At 37.1% G+C, this 17,264-nt stretch overlaps 1 protein-coding gene across 1 annotated transcript; it reads left to right on the top strand.

Moving 5' to 3' along the window:
- Positions 1–9,196: 9,196 nt before the first annotated feature.
- Positions 9,197–10,228, top strand: LOC125166318 (trace amine-associated receptor 3). The gene has a single exon (XM_047860195.1). The coding sequence runs from the start codon at positions 9,197–9,199 to the stop codon at positions 10,226–10,228; it is 1,032 nt and encodes a 343-aa protein (XP_047716151.1).
- Positions 10,229–17,264: the final 7,036 nt, after the last annotated feature.

Here is a 17,264-nt window from a genome sequence, read left to right as displayed (position 1 = left end):
ATCAGCTCCTTATAACTGCCTTTCTTTTTAACCTTTTTCCGCAGGGGGGCCATTATGTATGCTAGCACGGATGTTGACCACAATCCAGTATTCATAAACTCTTGTCATATGCTGTATTTAATGTAACTGACAATAAGGCAGCAGAAGAAAGGGTCTGTATCTGCAGCCACCTGACCTAGAATGAAACAAAGCGTTCCTAAGCTGATTCTTGTATGGAAAAGAAAAGGACTGTCCATAGGTGCTTTGAAGTGACAAAAAATTCACTAGTGCCAGTTGTGGGCAGCTTCCAACGTTCTGAAAAATCACTGATTTCTGCCAAACACCACAGCCTGAGACCGAGCGTCCGAGCATGGGAGATGATCACCCACAATCCTACAGTGTGTATTGTGAGAGACGAACCACCGGCTCAGTTGTGACCATGTCATATTCGGCATCATGTATTACTCGTATTGCAAGACACTGGCTCATATATCAAGTTAAAATTTATTAGAAATGTTTGCTCATCTTGCGGATCACTCACAGAGCAAGTTACGATCCAAGGTTTTACTGTACTGATGTTTATGCTGCTTTGGTATTTGGACACCCACCCCCACACACACAGATGTTCTGTTTTTATTTAAAAGACCAATTGCTAAAAAAAAAATAATAAGTAAAATAGAATTTAGTTTTACTGGAAAGTAGAAGTATCTTGAATTAATTTGTATTAAATTTCCTCCCAATTCCTTAACGGATGACTTTAGAAAATAAAACTAAATATCTTGATGTAAGTTTGTTGACAAACTTACAACAAATTCGGTGGAGAGGGTTAGACGTTGCTCTTTTTTTTTTTTTTTTTTTTGCCAAAGGATAATGTTTGTGATGGTGGTTCTTATTTATGCTAGTGCTTACAGATGCAAGAAAATGTTAGTAGCCCTACACCATATAGTTCCTTCTAATACTTCTTTCCTTCTTCTACTAGATCCTATTTGTATTTGAAAATATCAAATAGCCCCGTGTAAAGTTCTGCTCAGTTAGTCCCCTTTCATTGAAACAGATAATTTTCTCTATAGGTTTTCATGGCACTTGTTGGTTTCAGCATGTAGTCATCCTGACTTGTTTGCTGTGGAAGAAAGTGATCCAGCCTCCTACCTACTGTCCACCTTCCATCATTTCCCAGAGTTAGTAAAATAGCCTCCTTTCCACACCCAGGATTTGACGGTAGGTGGCAAATGAGAAAACTGAACCCAGAGATATTAAATGATTTGCCCTGAATTTTACAGCTAAGTATGAAAACCGGAACTAGAACCCAGCTCTACTGACTTCTCATTCAATGTTCTTTGTTCGCTGAACTGATTTTTTCAAGATTTGTGGCACCTCAACTGGCTTTTCTTCTTCTTCTTTTTTTTTTTATTAAGGATTTTAGTCAGACTAATATAAATCGCTAAAGCAAAAATAAATACTTCCCTCTTACCCCAATATCTTATTACATTCAGGAGTCAAACTGTAAACAGCAACTTTCGGAGTCAATTGTCCCTCCTTTGGATATCAGCTAATGTTTAATTTAGCCTACACATATTTATGTGTTTTTAATATACAGAAAGGATACCTTATCTTTGGTACCTTATCTTGCCAGAATGAAGCCCAAAGGACCATGAAATTGATATGAAATTGTCCTTCGTTTGGAAAAAAAGGAAACTGAAAATACTCGGGACATTAAAAATACACAGAATATTTTGATATCCTCCAAGAAAGAGAGTTAGAAGAGCCATTCCACGGGGGCTCTGCAGTTAGCTACCCTCTCAGAGCTCCTGGATCTGAGCTCCCCACTCCAAGTCTCTTGAGAGCAGAGGCAAACTTATATGAATCAGATATTTCAATCCTCAACCCTACACTTCCTAGAACTTCCTGACCTCACACCTGCCAAGTCACCAGAAAAGACTCAATGATTCACAACTAACTTTTCAGGAGATGGAAGGTACTGAGTCAATAAAAAGAATTGGAAATGTACCATTGTTTTTTAAATATTGCTAATTTGTTTGCTTTTTCAAAATAATTGAACAGAGAGAACTCAATTTGGTGGAAAACCAGAAATTGTTGCCATAAAAAGGTAAGGTATTTTCCTAACTGGAAAATGATAATTATTATGACACTTAAGTGAATGAAACTTCTTACATTTTCCATTAAGTTTTGTCTGGCAAGTTTTGCAAATTTTTATGTGGTGGCCTATAAAAAAATGTTTTTGTGAAATTCTAGAATTATTCCAAGCATGATTCAATAAATGTAAGGTACATCTATGTTTCAATAATGTTAAAATGCTTTCTCCTCTTTAATATTATATTTTAATAAGCAAATCCTGTTGTATACTACTTAATTCACTGCTACTGCTTAATTCACTACATATTTCATTTTTGGTATTTTTCTCTTGCCAGCAGCATTTACTTAAGGTATTCAGTTGCTCTTTGCTCCTCAAAATTATTCACTCATTTCAGATACAAAGAGTGTCCGAACTAAAAATGCAGTTTCTCTATTGTCTGAAATTGTTCTTCTAGAATTCGTTGGGCATACAAATAACATAGGTATCTTGCTAAGATGTACATTTTGGGATGGCTTAAGATATTTCATTTCCCAAAATATTCCCAGGAGATGATGATGTGGCCAGTCTGGGGACCATATTTTGATTGGTGAGGCCTAGTAGGAGAAACCATAAGCAGACAAAGCTGTAGAAAAGACCTAGATTATAATGTTGTTTTTCAGCATTTAGTGGCAATATCTACCTCAAGGCCTTAGTTATAAGGGGAATGTGGCTTTCAAGTAATTTAGAAACTTTAAGGCACCCCAAATTTTAATTGTCAGCTAGGTTTCATTTAGAATACTGTTTATTTGGGGATAAACAACATTTACTGTTTTCCTAATGTTTTAAACTTTCCCAAACCAGAGGTTTCTAACACCATGAGAGGAGATGCTTATTAACCAGGTTACATCATGTGTTGGGATTAATTTCTTTGCATTTAATCCAACAAGCTGTTACTGCACAGTCCCCAAACACACAGCTCTGTATTGAGTATTGCAAGAGTAGGAAGGTTAACGGAATGGGTTGAAAAATTTTTACAGTCAGGGTGAAGTCATTTTAAAAAAACAGTTGTGTCACTTGTTGGGAGCACTGGGTGTGGTATGTAAGGGACGAATCACTGAATTGTACTCCTGAAACCAATATTCACTGTTAGCTAACTAGAAATTATATTTTAAAAACTTAAAAGAAAAAAGAACTTTGCTGAAAAAGGAAACAAAAGTATTTGAACTCGAAGTCAGCTGTGAGAAGAGGAATTGGAACCACTTATCTCTATGATCTTTGGCCATACCAACGGTCTGGAATTTCATGAGATTAACTCCAACTGGGAGAATCAAAAATAGGTTCCTGGAAGGAAATGATATTTTTGTAGAGCCTTGAAGTGCTCAGAGATGAAGGGATGGGCATCAGGAAATGGGGTTGGCCAAGCCACGGAGTGGGCCTTTGTAGGGCAACATGGAGACAACTGTGGGCAAAAGTGACTGTGCTATTGCAGACTGAAGGGGGGGCAGGTGACAGATGCTGAAAGCGTAAATTTATGGCATGCAGGATTATGCCAAGGTATGTTGTCTCCGACTTTTTCCCTTGTATCCACTGAAAAATGTATACGTGATCTTGATAAAAGGTGTATTTAGATCAATTCCTCTTGGGCTGTCTACTTCTGACACATTTTCTGATGCATAGTTTTAGTAAAACTTCCTCTGTTCTGCTGGTTTTCAAACATGCCATCCTTTATAGCTAATTATAAGAAAGATGTTTTCCTTTGCTCTTAGTTTTCACTCTTCTTTCTGCCCCCGCTCTCTGAAATGAAAGGTGCTCTGTCTGTTCTCCATGTGTGTTTACTGTCATTTAAAATGTTTCCTGATCCCAGCTGCCTTTGAGAAGACAACATTTTCAAGATGTCATCTCTGCCCGTTGCCAGCTGCTACATGGCGTTATAAGGCTTACTTAAGAACCATGAGCCACTTGGGGTCAACCAGTCATTTACACGCTAGGGACCATTTTTACTTTTTGATGTCATGATGTGTAAACTACTAGAGATAGTTGTAAAGTTGATTTATAGAAAAAATAATCTTTTTCTTCTGTTTGTTTTGTTTTCAGTGTTACATTTGAATATAGCCTACTTATTATCATCCCTGAAACGTCTTCCAAAGAGTCTTTGTGATTGTAGTCTTTAAATATTCATTGTAGTCTATGTTAGATATTAAAGAATTAACCAGAAAAGATCCAATATCATGAATTCATAAATTGCAAACCTTGGCTTATTTTTTTCTGTTACACTATGTACACTATTTACGCCCTGCTCTCTTGATTTAACAAGTTTAATAGAAAATTAACACAAATCTGCTCTTCGGGTGGAATTTGGTTTTAGGCCCAGAATGATTTTGGAGCTTTAAAAACGGAATTTATATTTGAGACTTTGCAGTTTGGGATCAATTTCTTGGAAGATTATATGAAAATGGACGTTATTTTCTAACTTGTGGCAAGAGAAATGAAATAGTCATTTTTAGTGTCAGTTCTAGGCCTTCCAGTTGGTGCTCATTTTGATAAGAGACTGTCTTAACTGGCACACCATGAGCAGGCATTCAGAAGAGCCTATGGTTTGAGAGGCTAGTTTGAAATTTTACGTGGTTCTCTCAAGCAGTTAGGTGATCAGCTGAAATACTTTAGACTTCAGCCTTAAATTCCAGGGCGATCAGAATTCAAAGGAGAAAAAGAAAGCACATTATTTATGATCATCATCCACATTTGTGTGCAAATAAGAGAGAAACTTTAAAATCTCCTTATTACACTTAATTTGACTCAGAGTATTACAGAACAATAATACTGACTCATATCTTCCTTTGCTGATCCTTTATACCTGGTATTTTTTCAACAATTAAAAATGAGAAAAACCTTAATTGGGATTAATTTATGTATATGTACACAGACATATATACATAGGAGGCGATAGCAATTTTAAGTTCTTTACCAAATAGGTTCCAGAAGAGAATGTGTTCTCTAGCAATGGTGATACTTATGTACTTATGTTAGTTGGTGCTTTGTTAATAGCATATGCAAATGTATGTCTCCTTTCTTAGAACCATGGATTATAAATGCCCATTTTCTACTACATCTTATATGATATTCATATTTTAAGGCTATGAAAATTAGATTCTGAACCTAAATTTTGTGTTGGACCACTTTTTCCTCCTACTAAAATCATGTGTTCACATGAAGATTTTCTTCAAGAAGCTTTAACTCCATGTTATAATCTTGCACAGAAAATCTGACATCCTGCACATGTATGTGACTGGAGATATGCCAACCTTGTTATCAGTCAGTGCTTGGAACTGAAACCTAAGGGGAAAAAAGGAAAAAAAAAAAACACCTAATGTAATGTTCCTAATGTAAATTATATAAAAGTATTAATATTTTAACATTTTAACTTACAAAAATGGCAATTTCACAGAGGCGTGTGGTTCAACATAATAGATTACATGGAAGTACAAAATAAAGAAAACTTGGCGGAGATGCCATAATTCTTATGCAGAAAATCAAGGAGGAAGGTAAAAATAACGCTAATGGTCTTAAATATCTTCACAGCCAACTCTCCCATTTTATAAAAGAGGAAACTGAGGCTCAGGGACACTGAAAAGTTGTCCAGAGTAATATGGTTGGTAAGTGCTACAGCCAATCATCAAACAAGGTTGACCTGATTTCAAAGTCATCTTGTGGGATGTAAGATAGCCAGGAAGCTGGAAAATGCACAAAATCACATGCTATGTCTTTGTAAACATTCCATTTGAGGTCTCTACTTCTGAAAGTGTGTGCGCAGTTTCCCTTATATAAATAGTAATGTGCATAGAGGAAAATTTGATCTCATGTTAAAACACCTCCTAGAATCCTCTCAATCCTTGAAGAAATGGAGCAGTTATTTAGATACAGCCCTCATATGATGTTGTTTCAATGTCACGGCTATCATCATTAAGGTCATATGGGCAACTGAGGTGTGACAGGGAGTTTCTTGGGCAACGCTACACCTTAAGCGTTCATGTCTTCATGGACTTACATACTGTATAAGGTCAATGGTGAGTCTGTGCTTTCCAGATCGTATTTAATTTATGAAAGTCTGTGAGTTTCGGCAGGAAGAAAATCTTCAACTCCCCTCAGTAGTAGGTAAGGTTCTAAACATTGTAAAAGGGGCTGAAAAGGGCCAGTATAACCTCATTTTAATGTGTTCATGAAACACCAATGGAATTTTATGCCACCATCACCACCACCTCCTGGGTGCATTTAACTAAAACACTCAGCAGCTTTTTTTTTTTTTTCTTTTACTGACATCTTTGTATTTATCTGAACTTACTATCTTTAAGCCTCTTATCACTAGCCTAAGGGATCAATAGAGTATGTCTACAGCAATCCCTCCTGTCTGCCTGTCTAAACGTTGTCTAAATAATGAGGGATTATTTTGCAACACCATCAGAAGCAATTGAATCCTGGAAGGTATGTTCACAAACTGTGCTCCCGGGTCTAGTCCATTCCTTTACAGCAAAGTTTCAAGTACATTGAAGCAACTGCTTTAATTGGAACAATGCAGATATTTTTAAAAAGACATAATTTGCCCTTCATTTTTACTTTTATTTGTTCAAAAATAGGTACCTAGTGTCTGCCACAAGCACTAACCAAGGTGCTGACAATCCAGGGGTGAATGAGATCCGACAGGTTCCTTGCCTCAAGGTAGTATATTAAAAAAATTGTGTCTGATAAGATTTAGCTGTTACTTAGAGTTGATTATAAAGGCAAGAAAAGACAAGATGCGAGCTGATGTATATTTTAACACAGATAATACATTCAACAACTGTCGACTGCTATCACTTATATGCTAAAATGGGGCCCAGGTTAGATGCTCACAACCTTTCCTTGGTGAAAACCAAAGAAGAAAGAGAGGCAATGAGGAGTGGAGGAGCGTCTACAGTGGAGAGAAACAAATCCGTGATCTTGGTCAGATGTGCCTCAGGACTGAAAGTACTATTCAATGAATTCCTGCATTGAGCCACATCCTTTATTCTATGTTTTCCTTTCATCTTGTTTCTCTGTTTTTCCACTTTCTATTTTTTTTAGGAGAAGATAATTTAAAACCAAGGACCTTTCGGGTACCAATCATTCACAGATTTTCAGAGCCTCTGAAAGGCCATCGATTCTAGCACACCTCCTTTTCCCGGGAGCTCACAGCTAGTGAGAGGTAACGCTCACACTAGAAGAAGAACCCCTAATCCAAGGATATTTTGCCCCCTCTCCTTTGGAAGTAAGTACGTCCCTAACCCAGAGCAAACAGGAGAGCCACATGGAGCAGTCAGCTCAAAAAGGATCCCCCTAAGACTTTCTGAAGAGAAACCTTCCTGAGACTTGGGAAAAGATGCTTCTCCAACTACATTGAACAGGTTTTTCTGTCATGACCAGGTTCTTTTACTTTTCCCTGTCAATCAGGAAAGAGAGACAGAATCAGAAGGAATGAAAGGAACTCCTGACACTTTGAGACCAGTAAGGAACCTTTCATGCTGCTCTTCCTTAGGGTTCGAAAGGCAAAACTAAGTTGAGTCTGTCTAAGTAGATGAACTTGCCAAATGTACACTATGGTTGAATCTCTGTGGCTTGGAAGAATCTGACGTAGGGCAAGAGTGTCTCTTGTGTCTGACTCGGACAAGATTGGACTTGTCTTTCTGTAGCTCACTAAGTAGACTTGATGCTTTGTGAGACGCACGGTGTCTAGCTTCTCCAGAACCAGCCAGTGGTTTTCATGGTGGCGTCCCAAAGTAAAGAGCAGGGAGGTGCGATAACTTACTGAGAGGTTGGACTTACGCAATTTGTCCATCATCTCTTATTCAGCCCACTGTGACCAACAGCAGTTACGTGAGATTTGACTCACCCAAGTCTGTGAATATGAAATTTGTGATACTTCTGAGTCACTCGGGGATGGCATATATGTCCAGTAGTTAGAATTTCAGATGAATGACAACACTCCAGAAATACAGGGGAGGGGAACAAAGAAGGAAGGGCAGAAGAGAAGGACAGAGGAGAGGAGAGGAAGGGAGTAGAGAGTAGAGAAACTTTGAAGCGTTAGCCCAGGTGCATGGTTTGACCCATAGGTACGTGGTTTTCCTTGTATTTCAACAGCTATATGCCATTTATAACTCTTACAACATCTGCAGACTCTTTAAAACGAAGAGTTTAAATTATTGAAAGAATACCTAAAGAAAAACACTGCAATTCCACTTAGCTTTTGTGTATTAAGTATTTTTATGATGAGAGATGTTAACTTGTTGTAGTGCAAAGGAGTTTCTAGAAAAGTGGTTGCTCAAGGTAAAAGTTGAGCATAAATTCTTTTTCCTTAAACATGCTTTATTGAGAGGTATATTGATAGACAAAGAACTGCACAATTTGATTAGTTTGGACATCATACACCTGTGATACCATCACCATAGTCAAGGTAAGGGACATACCCAACAAGTTCTGGCCCTTTCTTTTTAGTTTTAGTTGTGTGCGTGTGTGTGCATGTGAGTGTGTGTGTGTGTGTGTGTTAAGAACACTTACATGAGATTTACCCTCTTAACATATTTTGAAGTACACAATACCATATTATTAACTATAGGCACTCTGATGTACAACAGACCTCTAGAATTTATTCATGTAGCATAACTAAAACTTTGTATCCATTGAACAATAACTCCCCACCTCCCCCATACTGGTAACCACTATTGTATTCTCTGCTTCATGGGTTTGACTATTACAGATCCCTATACAAGTGGAATAAACTCTTAAGAAGCTCTCAATACCTTAAAAAGAACAGAGCAATCAATAGATAAACCCAGGTCGAATGAACAAATGGATGAGTGGAATAGAATAAAATAGAACAGGAAAGAATAAGTAGTTGAAACTTTTCCTGCCCTAATGCAGCAAATAACTAAGAGCGCAACCACAATTGGCATAATTTTAAATATTTAAATAAATGGAAATTGAAATGAATTCATAACAGATGTCTTTTTTTATGCAATTAATGCTTTTTTTTTTTATGCACTTAGGAGCTGAAGTTTCCTGGAATCATTTTTAAGAGGAGAGGAAACACAGACTCATCTTCCTAGAACAGGGACTTTTAAGTGATAAAGCACTATGGATCCAATTTATATTCCTGAAGACTTATCTGGTTGTCCAAAATTTGGGAATAAATCTTGTCCTCCCGTAAACCGCTCTTTGCATGTCCGAGTGATAATGTATTCAATTATGACTGCAGCCATGTTTATCACTATCTTTGGAAACTTGGTTATAATGATTTCCATATCACATTTCAAACAGCTTCACTCTCCCACAAACTTTCTGATCCTCTCCATGGCAACCACCGACTTCCTTCTGGGTTTTGTCATCATGCCATACAGCATGGTGCGATCAGTGGAGAGCTGCTGGTATTTTGGGGATGGCTTTTGTAAATTCCATGCAAGCTTTGACATGATGCTTAGCCTAACCTCCATTTTCCACCTCTGTTCCATTGCTATTGATCGATTTTATGCCGTGTGCTACCCTTTACACTATGCGACCACAATGACCACCTCCATGATAAAGCGACTGTTAGCATTTTGCTGGTCGGCACCTGCTCTTTTTTCATTCAGTTTAGTTCTATCCGAGGCCAACGTTGCCGGCATGCAGAGCTACGAGATTCTTGTTGCTTGTTTCCATTTCTGTGCACTTACGTTCAACAAATTTTGGGGGACGATATTGTTCACTACATGTTTCTTTACTCCTGGCTCCATCATGGTTGGTATTTATGGCAAAATCTTTCTTGTTTCCAAACGACATGCTCAAGTTATCAGCAACATGCCTGAAAACACAAAGGTGGAAGTGAAAAAAAACTTATCTAAGAAAAAGGACAGGAAAGCAGCTAAGACCCTGGGAATAGTAATGGGGGTGTTTTTAGCATGCTGGCTGCCTTGCTTTCTTGCTGTCTTGATAGACCCATACTTAGACTATTCCACTCCCATAATAGTACTTGACCTTTTAGTGTGGCTTGGGTACTTCAACTCTACTTGCAACCCCCTCATTCATGGGTTTTTTTACCCGTGGTTTCGGAAAGCTCTTAAGTACATATTGTCAGGCAAAATATTTAGCTCTCACTCAGGAACTGCAAACCTATTTCCTGAGGCACATTAATAAAAAAAAAAAAGCTATTACAAAAGTGAAGAGAGTATTGAAAATGAGACTTATCATTTTGGCCTCATGCCTCGTGTTAATGATACTATTAAATTTCAGTAATCTGGATAAGTGTCTCCTAACGTGCGCAACAGTTACCTTCAGTATCTTTGACGCATCAGGCATCAGCCGTGTATTAACTGTGACCTCTATCTAATCAACACTCCCATCTGACTGGGGGAAAATACACAAAAGAAGTATAAAACATTTCAGAATAGGTTGGCCTCTACTTACACACATGAGACAATTATAAACCCATAAAAGAATCAATGTAAGAATAAAGAAAATAAAGTGCTAATGGTTTTGGTTGCTGACTCCACTCTAGGAATTCAGAAAATAGATTATTGAGGCCTGCGGACCCATGGAGAAAGTGTGACATAAGGTTGGTCTCTACTACCAACTAGCAGTCAGTCTCCTTTATTGTTTGGTTTGGGAGAATTATTAACCATCATTATATGAATTATTCAGTCATTTCCTGACACCCCGAAGCTTACTACAAAGAGCTGCCCATTGGAGAAGCAGTTGATTACAAATCATCATATGCAATTTGAGCTTTTATCCTTGTGATTTCTCACTCCGTGGTTTATATTTGAAATGACTTCCTGTTTCTTTGTCGCCACCTTCTTCCTCTGCGTGCTGTGTCTACACCACCTGCCAGCAATCACAAAGCCTCTCCCTGTACTCGTTTAAATCATTTTCTCTGTAAGTTGCCCTGCCATCCTGCCAAATAAATTTCATCTACACCACAATGCCTATGATTTAAGTCAGATCGTGAATGTTTGGTGAGAATCCTTCCAGTGATTCTTCTGTGAAACATTAAGAAAAAACAGAAACTTCCTTTTATCTGATAGATTAGAAAACACATGCGTACGTGTAACAACCATGTGCACATCCTGTCCTACGCTGGATTAAGTTGTGGGATGGAAAAGAGGAGGAGCAGAAGGAGGGCAGATTGCTCCTGAATCCAAGTTCAGCTTTAGGTCAGACTTTGAATAGGCAAATTTAATTCTGGCTTTTTCCCGACTCTCTTCTAAGCCCTTCTCTCCCCATACCCTGACATCCATTTTCTAGGTCCAGCTATGGACAATCATTGGGCTCCACTTGTGCCTTGAAGGACAACATGATTCCATAAGGATGATTCCTCTTCACCATCATTACAGTTTTCATTCCCTGTACTTGTTGGTAGAAAAGCAAAGGGGTGTAATAAATGCATAATTGAATGCCTGCCAAAATATTTGCTAATGCAATGCAACTGCTCGTCTTGAGACAAGAGGGAGAGAGATTGGGTATGAGTAGCACTGCCTGGCTCCTTCTTCCTGAGAGTCCCAAAAGACTGTGGACACCACCCAAGTATACCTCTTCCCTCACAGTTGACGACCAGGGGGCCTGGCTGGCTCAGTCGGCAAAGCATATGACTCCTGATCTCGGGATCGTGACTTTGAGCCCCATATTAAGTGCAAAGATTACTTTAAAAAAATTATCACAGATGAAGACCTTACAACTGACTTGCTGACTATAGATAGAAATCTATTCTAAATATAAATGGAATAATCTATTGGAATAGATTCAGCTAGGCAATGCGTGTAATAGATAGCTCTAAGGCTATAGGAAAAGTCTCTATTCATTGATATAGATATTGAGTCCTCAATAAAGGATATAAATATTCATCATATGCCTTCCCTCCCATCTGTGTTAACTAGTGTTCTTGCCTCAGGTTTCACAGCTTTCTGATCTACTCTACACAGTTTTCTGAAGTTAACAACTTTCTTCTTAAATATCTTCCATTGTTTCTATGCTAGATTCCCTCTATTTACACTAGTGGGGAGCACAGATTAAGATTAGGATTAAGGGGGTCCCTTGCTGTGGGGTGTCCAATGGCATTCTACCAATGAGAAGCACCCGCAAGAGATCGAAGGATGGACAGAAGTTGAAATCAGGGTAACGCAGATAAACTCTCTGTTACATTGCCCTGGAGTTGGCTGACTTCATACAGGAAAGGACATGTGGAGTCCCTCTCCATACAACTATTCTCACAAGTTCCCATAGCCACTCCCTCTCCCTGTCACTTAGGGCCCCACAGGGTGGTGACTCTATGCTATTGCTGCCCCTGGATACTAGGTTGTTTCTTGCTGGTTTTCTTAATGCTGCCCACATCATTGTAAATAGTCCCTTTATTAAACTATCCTCAATCACCCAGGTTGATTGTGCCATCTGTTTCCTGCTAGACACATGGTGAGTGTAGCTTTCATTGCTCTAAGACAAAGTTTTGAAATTCTTCTCAAAAACATCAAGTCTGTCCAAACCCAACTTGGCCTTTCTTTGTGTTTTCACATTTAGTCACTTCTCTGAAGGGATTGTTGGTGCCCAATAAATCATTCTTCTGTTAGTCCTACCTGGGGGCAACTTGCCTTTCTCCTCTACCTGACAAACTTTTTATTTTTAGGATCAGTCATCAATGTAAGATTTATGGTGTCCTTTTTGTGTATAGAAAAGATTATTTGAGGTAATTTTGGCTTCTAAAATTAATCTTTCACTTACAAAATAATAATATTGAAAAACGTAGCTCTTCCTTTAAAATCTTATTTAACTAATAACTTTTATTTAATGGTAACATATAAACTATAATTTATAAACAGAATATAGTTACTCTATTTCCACAGTTAGTAACTTCTAACATCTTTAAGGGGCAAATACAGCTATTTAATTGAATTATCTTAATATTTTACTTGTATTTATCAAAATGTTCAACTTATCTTTTTTGTAGTTTTTAATTTTTTTAATTTTATTTAATTTTATTTAATTTTATTTTAAGTAGTCTCCACGCCCAACATGGAGCTTAAACTCACGACCCCAAGATTAAGAGTTCCATGTTCTACCAACTGAATTAGCCAAGAGCAACCCTTAATTTCCCTCTTGAAAATTTGTCAGACTAATGCATAAAACATTTCCTAGTACTTAGAAACTCTTGTAGACTTAATGGCTTACAAATATGGTAATTTTAACATTCTTTTGTTTTATTTTATTATTTTTTTTTATTTTAAAGAGAAAGAGAGAGCATGAGCAGGGGAAGGGGCAGAGGGAAAGAGAGTGAGAGCATCCCAAACAGGTTCCATGCTCAGTATGAAGCCTGACACAAGTCTCGATCTCATGACCTGGGATCATGACCTGAGTTAAAATCAAGAGTCAGATGTTCAATTGACTGAGCCACCCAAGCGATCCGGTAATTTAAGATTCTTAGCAATTATAATACCATTTATAGACTTACCAAACTTTTCTTGGGCCTTTCAACTTAAAAATCATGGTTAAATTAATTATTTAATAACAGATTTTATACAACAGAATAAGAGGCTTCTGCACAGCAAAGGAAAACAATCAACAAAACTAAAAGATAACCTACTGAATGGGAGATTATACTTGCAAATGACCTATCCTATAAAAGGTTAGTATCAAAAATGTTTAAAGAACTTACACGACTCAACAGCCAAAAACAAATAATCCAATTAAAAAATAGGCAGAAGACATGAACAGACATTTTTCCAAAGAAGACATCCAGATGGACAACAGACACACTAGATGCTTAACATCACTCATCATCCAGGAAACGCAAATCAAAACCACAGTGAGATATACCTCACACCTTTTAGAATGGCTAAAATCAAAAAAAGAAAAAAAAAACAGAAGAAAGAACAAATGTTGGCAAGGATGTAGAGAAAAAAGAACCCTCTTGCATTGTTGGTGGGAATGCAAACTGCCGCAGGCAGTCTGGAAAACAGTATGGCTTTTCCTCAAAAAGTTAAAAACAGAAGTACTCTATGATCCAGTAATCTTATTACTGGGTATTTACTCAAAAAATACAAAGCCACTAATTCAAAGGGATACATGCATCCCTGTTTATTGCAGCATTATTTATAATTGCCAAATTATGGAAGCGGCCCAAGTGTCCATGAATGGATAAAGAAGAGGTGGAATATACATGTATATCAATATTATTCAGCCATTAAAAGGAATGAAATCTTTTTAATTTGCAACGACATGGATGGAGCGACAGAGTATAATGCTAAGCAAAATAATTCAGTCAGAGAAATACAAAAGCTATATGATTTCACTCATATAAAGAATTTAAGAGACAAAACAAAGACAAAACAAGAAGAGAAAGAAAGAGAAAGACAAACCAAGAAACAGACTGTTAACAATAGAGAACAAACTGGTGAATACCAGAGAGGAGGTAGGTGGTGAGGGGATGGGTGAAATAGGTGATGGGGATTAAAGAGTTCACTTATCACGACGAGCACTGAGTAATGTATGGAATTGTTGAATCCCTGTATTATCTACCTGAGACAAATATAACACTATATTTCGACTACGCTGAATTAATATTTAAAAACTTAGTGAAAAAGCCCTAAAGAAGTGGGAAAATATTCCATACTAATGGATTTAAATTCTCAATATGGATTGAAGATGACAATGCTCCCTGTCGATGTATAGGTTAAATGCAATCCCAATCAAAAGCCCATCGAGATGTGTGTGTGTGTGTGTGTGTGTGTGTGTGTGTGTAAGTTGAAGGGCTGATTCTAAAATGTTCATATGGAAATGCATAAGATATAGAAAACAATCTTGAAGAAGAACGAAGAGGACCGTCCACTACCAAATATCGATTACTACTACAAAGCTATAGTAAGTAAGACAGTGTTATAATGGTGAAAGGATAGAACGGAATAGAAAGCCCAGAACCAGTTCCATATATATTTGGTTACCTGACATGAGATCAAGGCAAACGCTGCATTTATATATACTGTGATTCCATTTATAAAAATAGCAAGAACAGGAGTGGCGTCTGGCTGGTTCAGTCAGAGGAGCATATGACTCTTGATCTTGGGTATTGAGTTCAAACCCCATTGGGTGTAGTGATTACTAAATAAATAAAGACACTTTAAAAAAATTGCAAGAACAGGAAAAACTAATTTTTGATGAAAAAAGTCAGAATAGTGGTTACCCATACGGGAAGAGGTGACTAGAAAGGGGCACAAGAGAACCATCTACATACTGGAAATATTCTAGGTCTCTCCTGGACTATGGCTATACAGGTCTATATGTATTCAAAATCTCATAAGCTGTATGCTTGATATTTGTGCATTTACTGGGTTTGTGTTGTACTACAATAAAAAGTTTTAAGAATATAAAAAGAAAAAAAATAAAAACACATTTTAAGTGGCAATCACAAAGCTATGGTGATAAATGCCCTAACATACTAAATTCTTTTAAACATTACACATACTGAAAATGACACATATACAAAGATTACTTTTAAACTGGATGTAAACTATATTAATACTACAAATTTGAATTACAGATCCTTCACAAGCATGAACATAAGGGTTTTTATACGCAAAATTTTAATTAATAAATTTAAATGATATAAATAAAGTAAATATAAATGATAAAAATAAATAAATAATACATTTAGATGATATAAAGAAAAACTTCAAAAAAATCTTTTGAGGGGCACCTGGATGGCTCGGTCGGTTGAGCGTCCGACTTTGACTCAGGTTATGATCTCACAGTTTGCGAGTTCGGGCCCCATGTCAGGCTCTGTGCTGACAGCTCAGAGCCTGGAACCTGCTTCAGATTCTGTGTCTCCCTCTCTCTCTGCCCCTTCCCTGCTTGCACTCTGTATCTCTCTCTCTCAAAAATAAATTAACATTAAAATTTTTTTAAATCTTTTGAAAAAATTTTAAAGAGACTGCTTGCATATTAAAAAATGCAAAAGGAAGAAAGAATTGTGCACTAAAAAATAAATTTCCCTCTAATCTGTCCTTCTGGCTTACAGACTGCTTTTTCAGAGGCAATTACTTTCCTGTGTATCTTTCTAGAAATACACAGGCACATCCACAATCATATATGTACACATTGTTCTCACGTACTTTTTTTGAAGATGGCAAAATACTATACATGCTGTTCTGCAACTTGATTGTTTCACTTAGTAATATTAGGGATTCATTCTCTGTCAGGAAACAGTTTTTCCTAATTTTTCAAAAGCTCTAAAAAATATTCCATTATTTGGAAGTATCATAATGTATATAACTGGATTTCTACTGTTTCTGATTTCTGTGGTAACAAATCATGCTGCAATAAATATCCATGTGAGCACATATCTATTTATTGAGTATATCAGCGAACACCTTAGTTGTTTGCTTTTTGATGTTTATTTTACTGCATTTCCATGATTGCATTATATCACTTCTCCCTTTGTGGTTCAATACAGTGTTTAGTTATCAGTGTCTACCCAGAGGGATACAGAACAGAACATAGTGATAAGCTAGAACTAAACCCTGTCCTCTGGAAATTTGAATTTTAGTGAGGGAAAAGAAAACGTAGGGCAGATGAACACATATTTTGCAAAGTTTTTCAAGTATAATATACCTGACCTGAACCATGTAAATCTTGCATTTAATTTAGATCTATTAGTTATTTAGTGTATGAAGGAAATCCTTCTGAAAATTCAAGTGTGCAATTTATAGGTACCTGTTGGTCTGGTTTGTCTTTTCCTTCCTTACTTCCATTCTTTTTTTCTTTTTTACTTTATTCTTTGATCTTTATTTTAGTCTCTATAACTTGATTCTTATTTCTTTTATTTTACTTACTTTATTCTTATTTATACTTTATCCTATATTACTTTATTCAACTTGGGGGATAAGCCACTGAGAGTGGGCTGCTGGTAAATTAATGCCAAGGAAAGAAAAGATCTTCTTAAGGTCAAAAGGATGCAATTGTTTTTTCTTTTTGCAAATTAAGCTCTTTTAGTAATAATTAAGTCCTGGGGCTCCAAAAGTCCCTGTGCCCCAGGAGAGCTGGGATGATGGATCGGACAGCTCAGAATCTGACTGTAGCAGCTAAGTGTGTGCTTTATGCTTCATCATCTCAGAAGCTCACTGAGGAGTAATCTTCATGCTAAATAATTTTGCTTAGTCAAACACCATTGAAGCATTCGAGCCTTGGT

The sequence above is a fragment of the Prionailurus viverrinus genome, chromosome B2 (assembly GCF_022837055.1).
Source record: "Prionailurus viverrinus isolate Anna chromosome B2, UM_Priviv_1.0, whole genome shotgun sequence".
Lineage (NCBI taxonomy): Eukaryota > Metazoa > Chordata > Mammalia > Carnivora > Felidae > Prionailurus > Prionailurus viverrinus.
This window is presented reverse-complemented; position numbering and strand designations above follow the sequence as displayed.

Excerpts from the sequence above, each read along its gene's own strand:
- LOC125166318 (XM_047860195.1), top strand. The coding sequence starts at position 9,197 with ATGGATCCAATTTATATTCCTGAAGACTTATCTGGTTGTCCAAAATTT.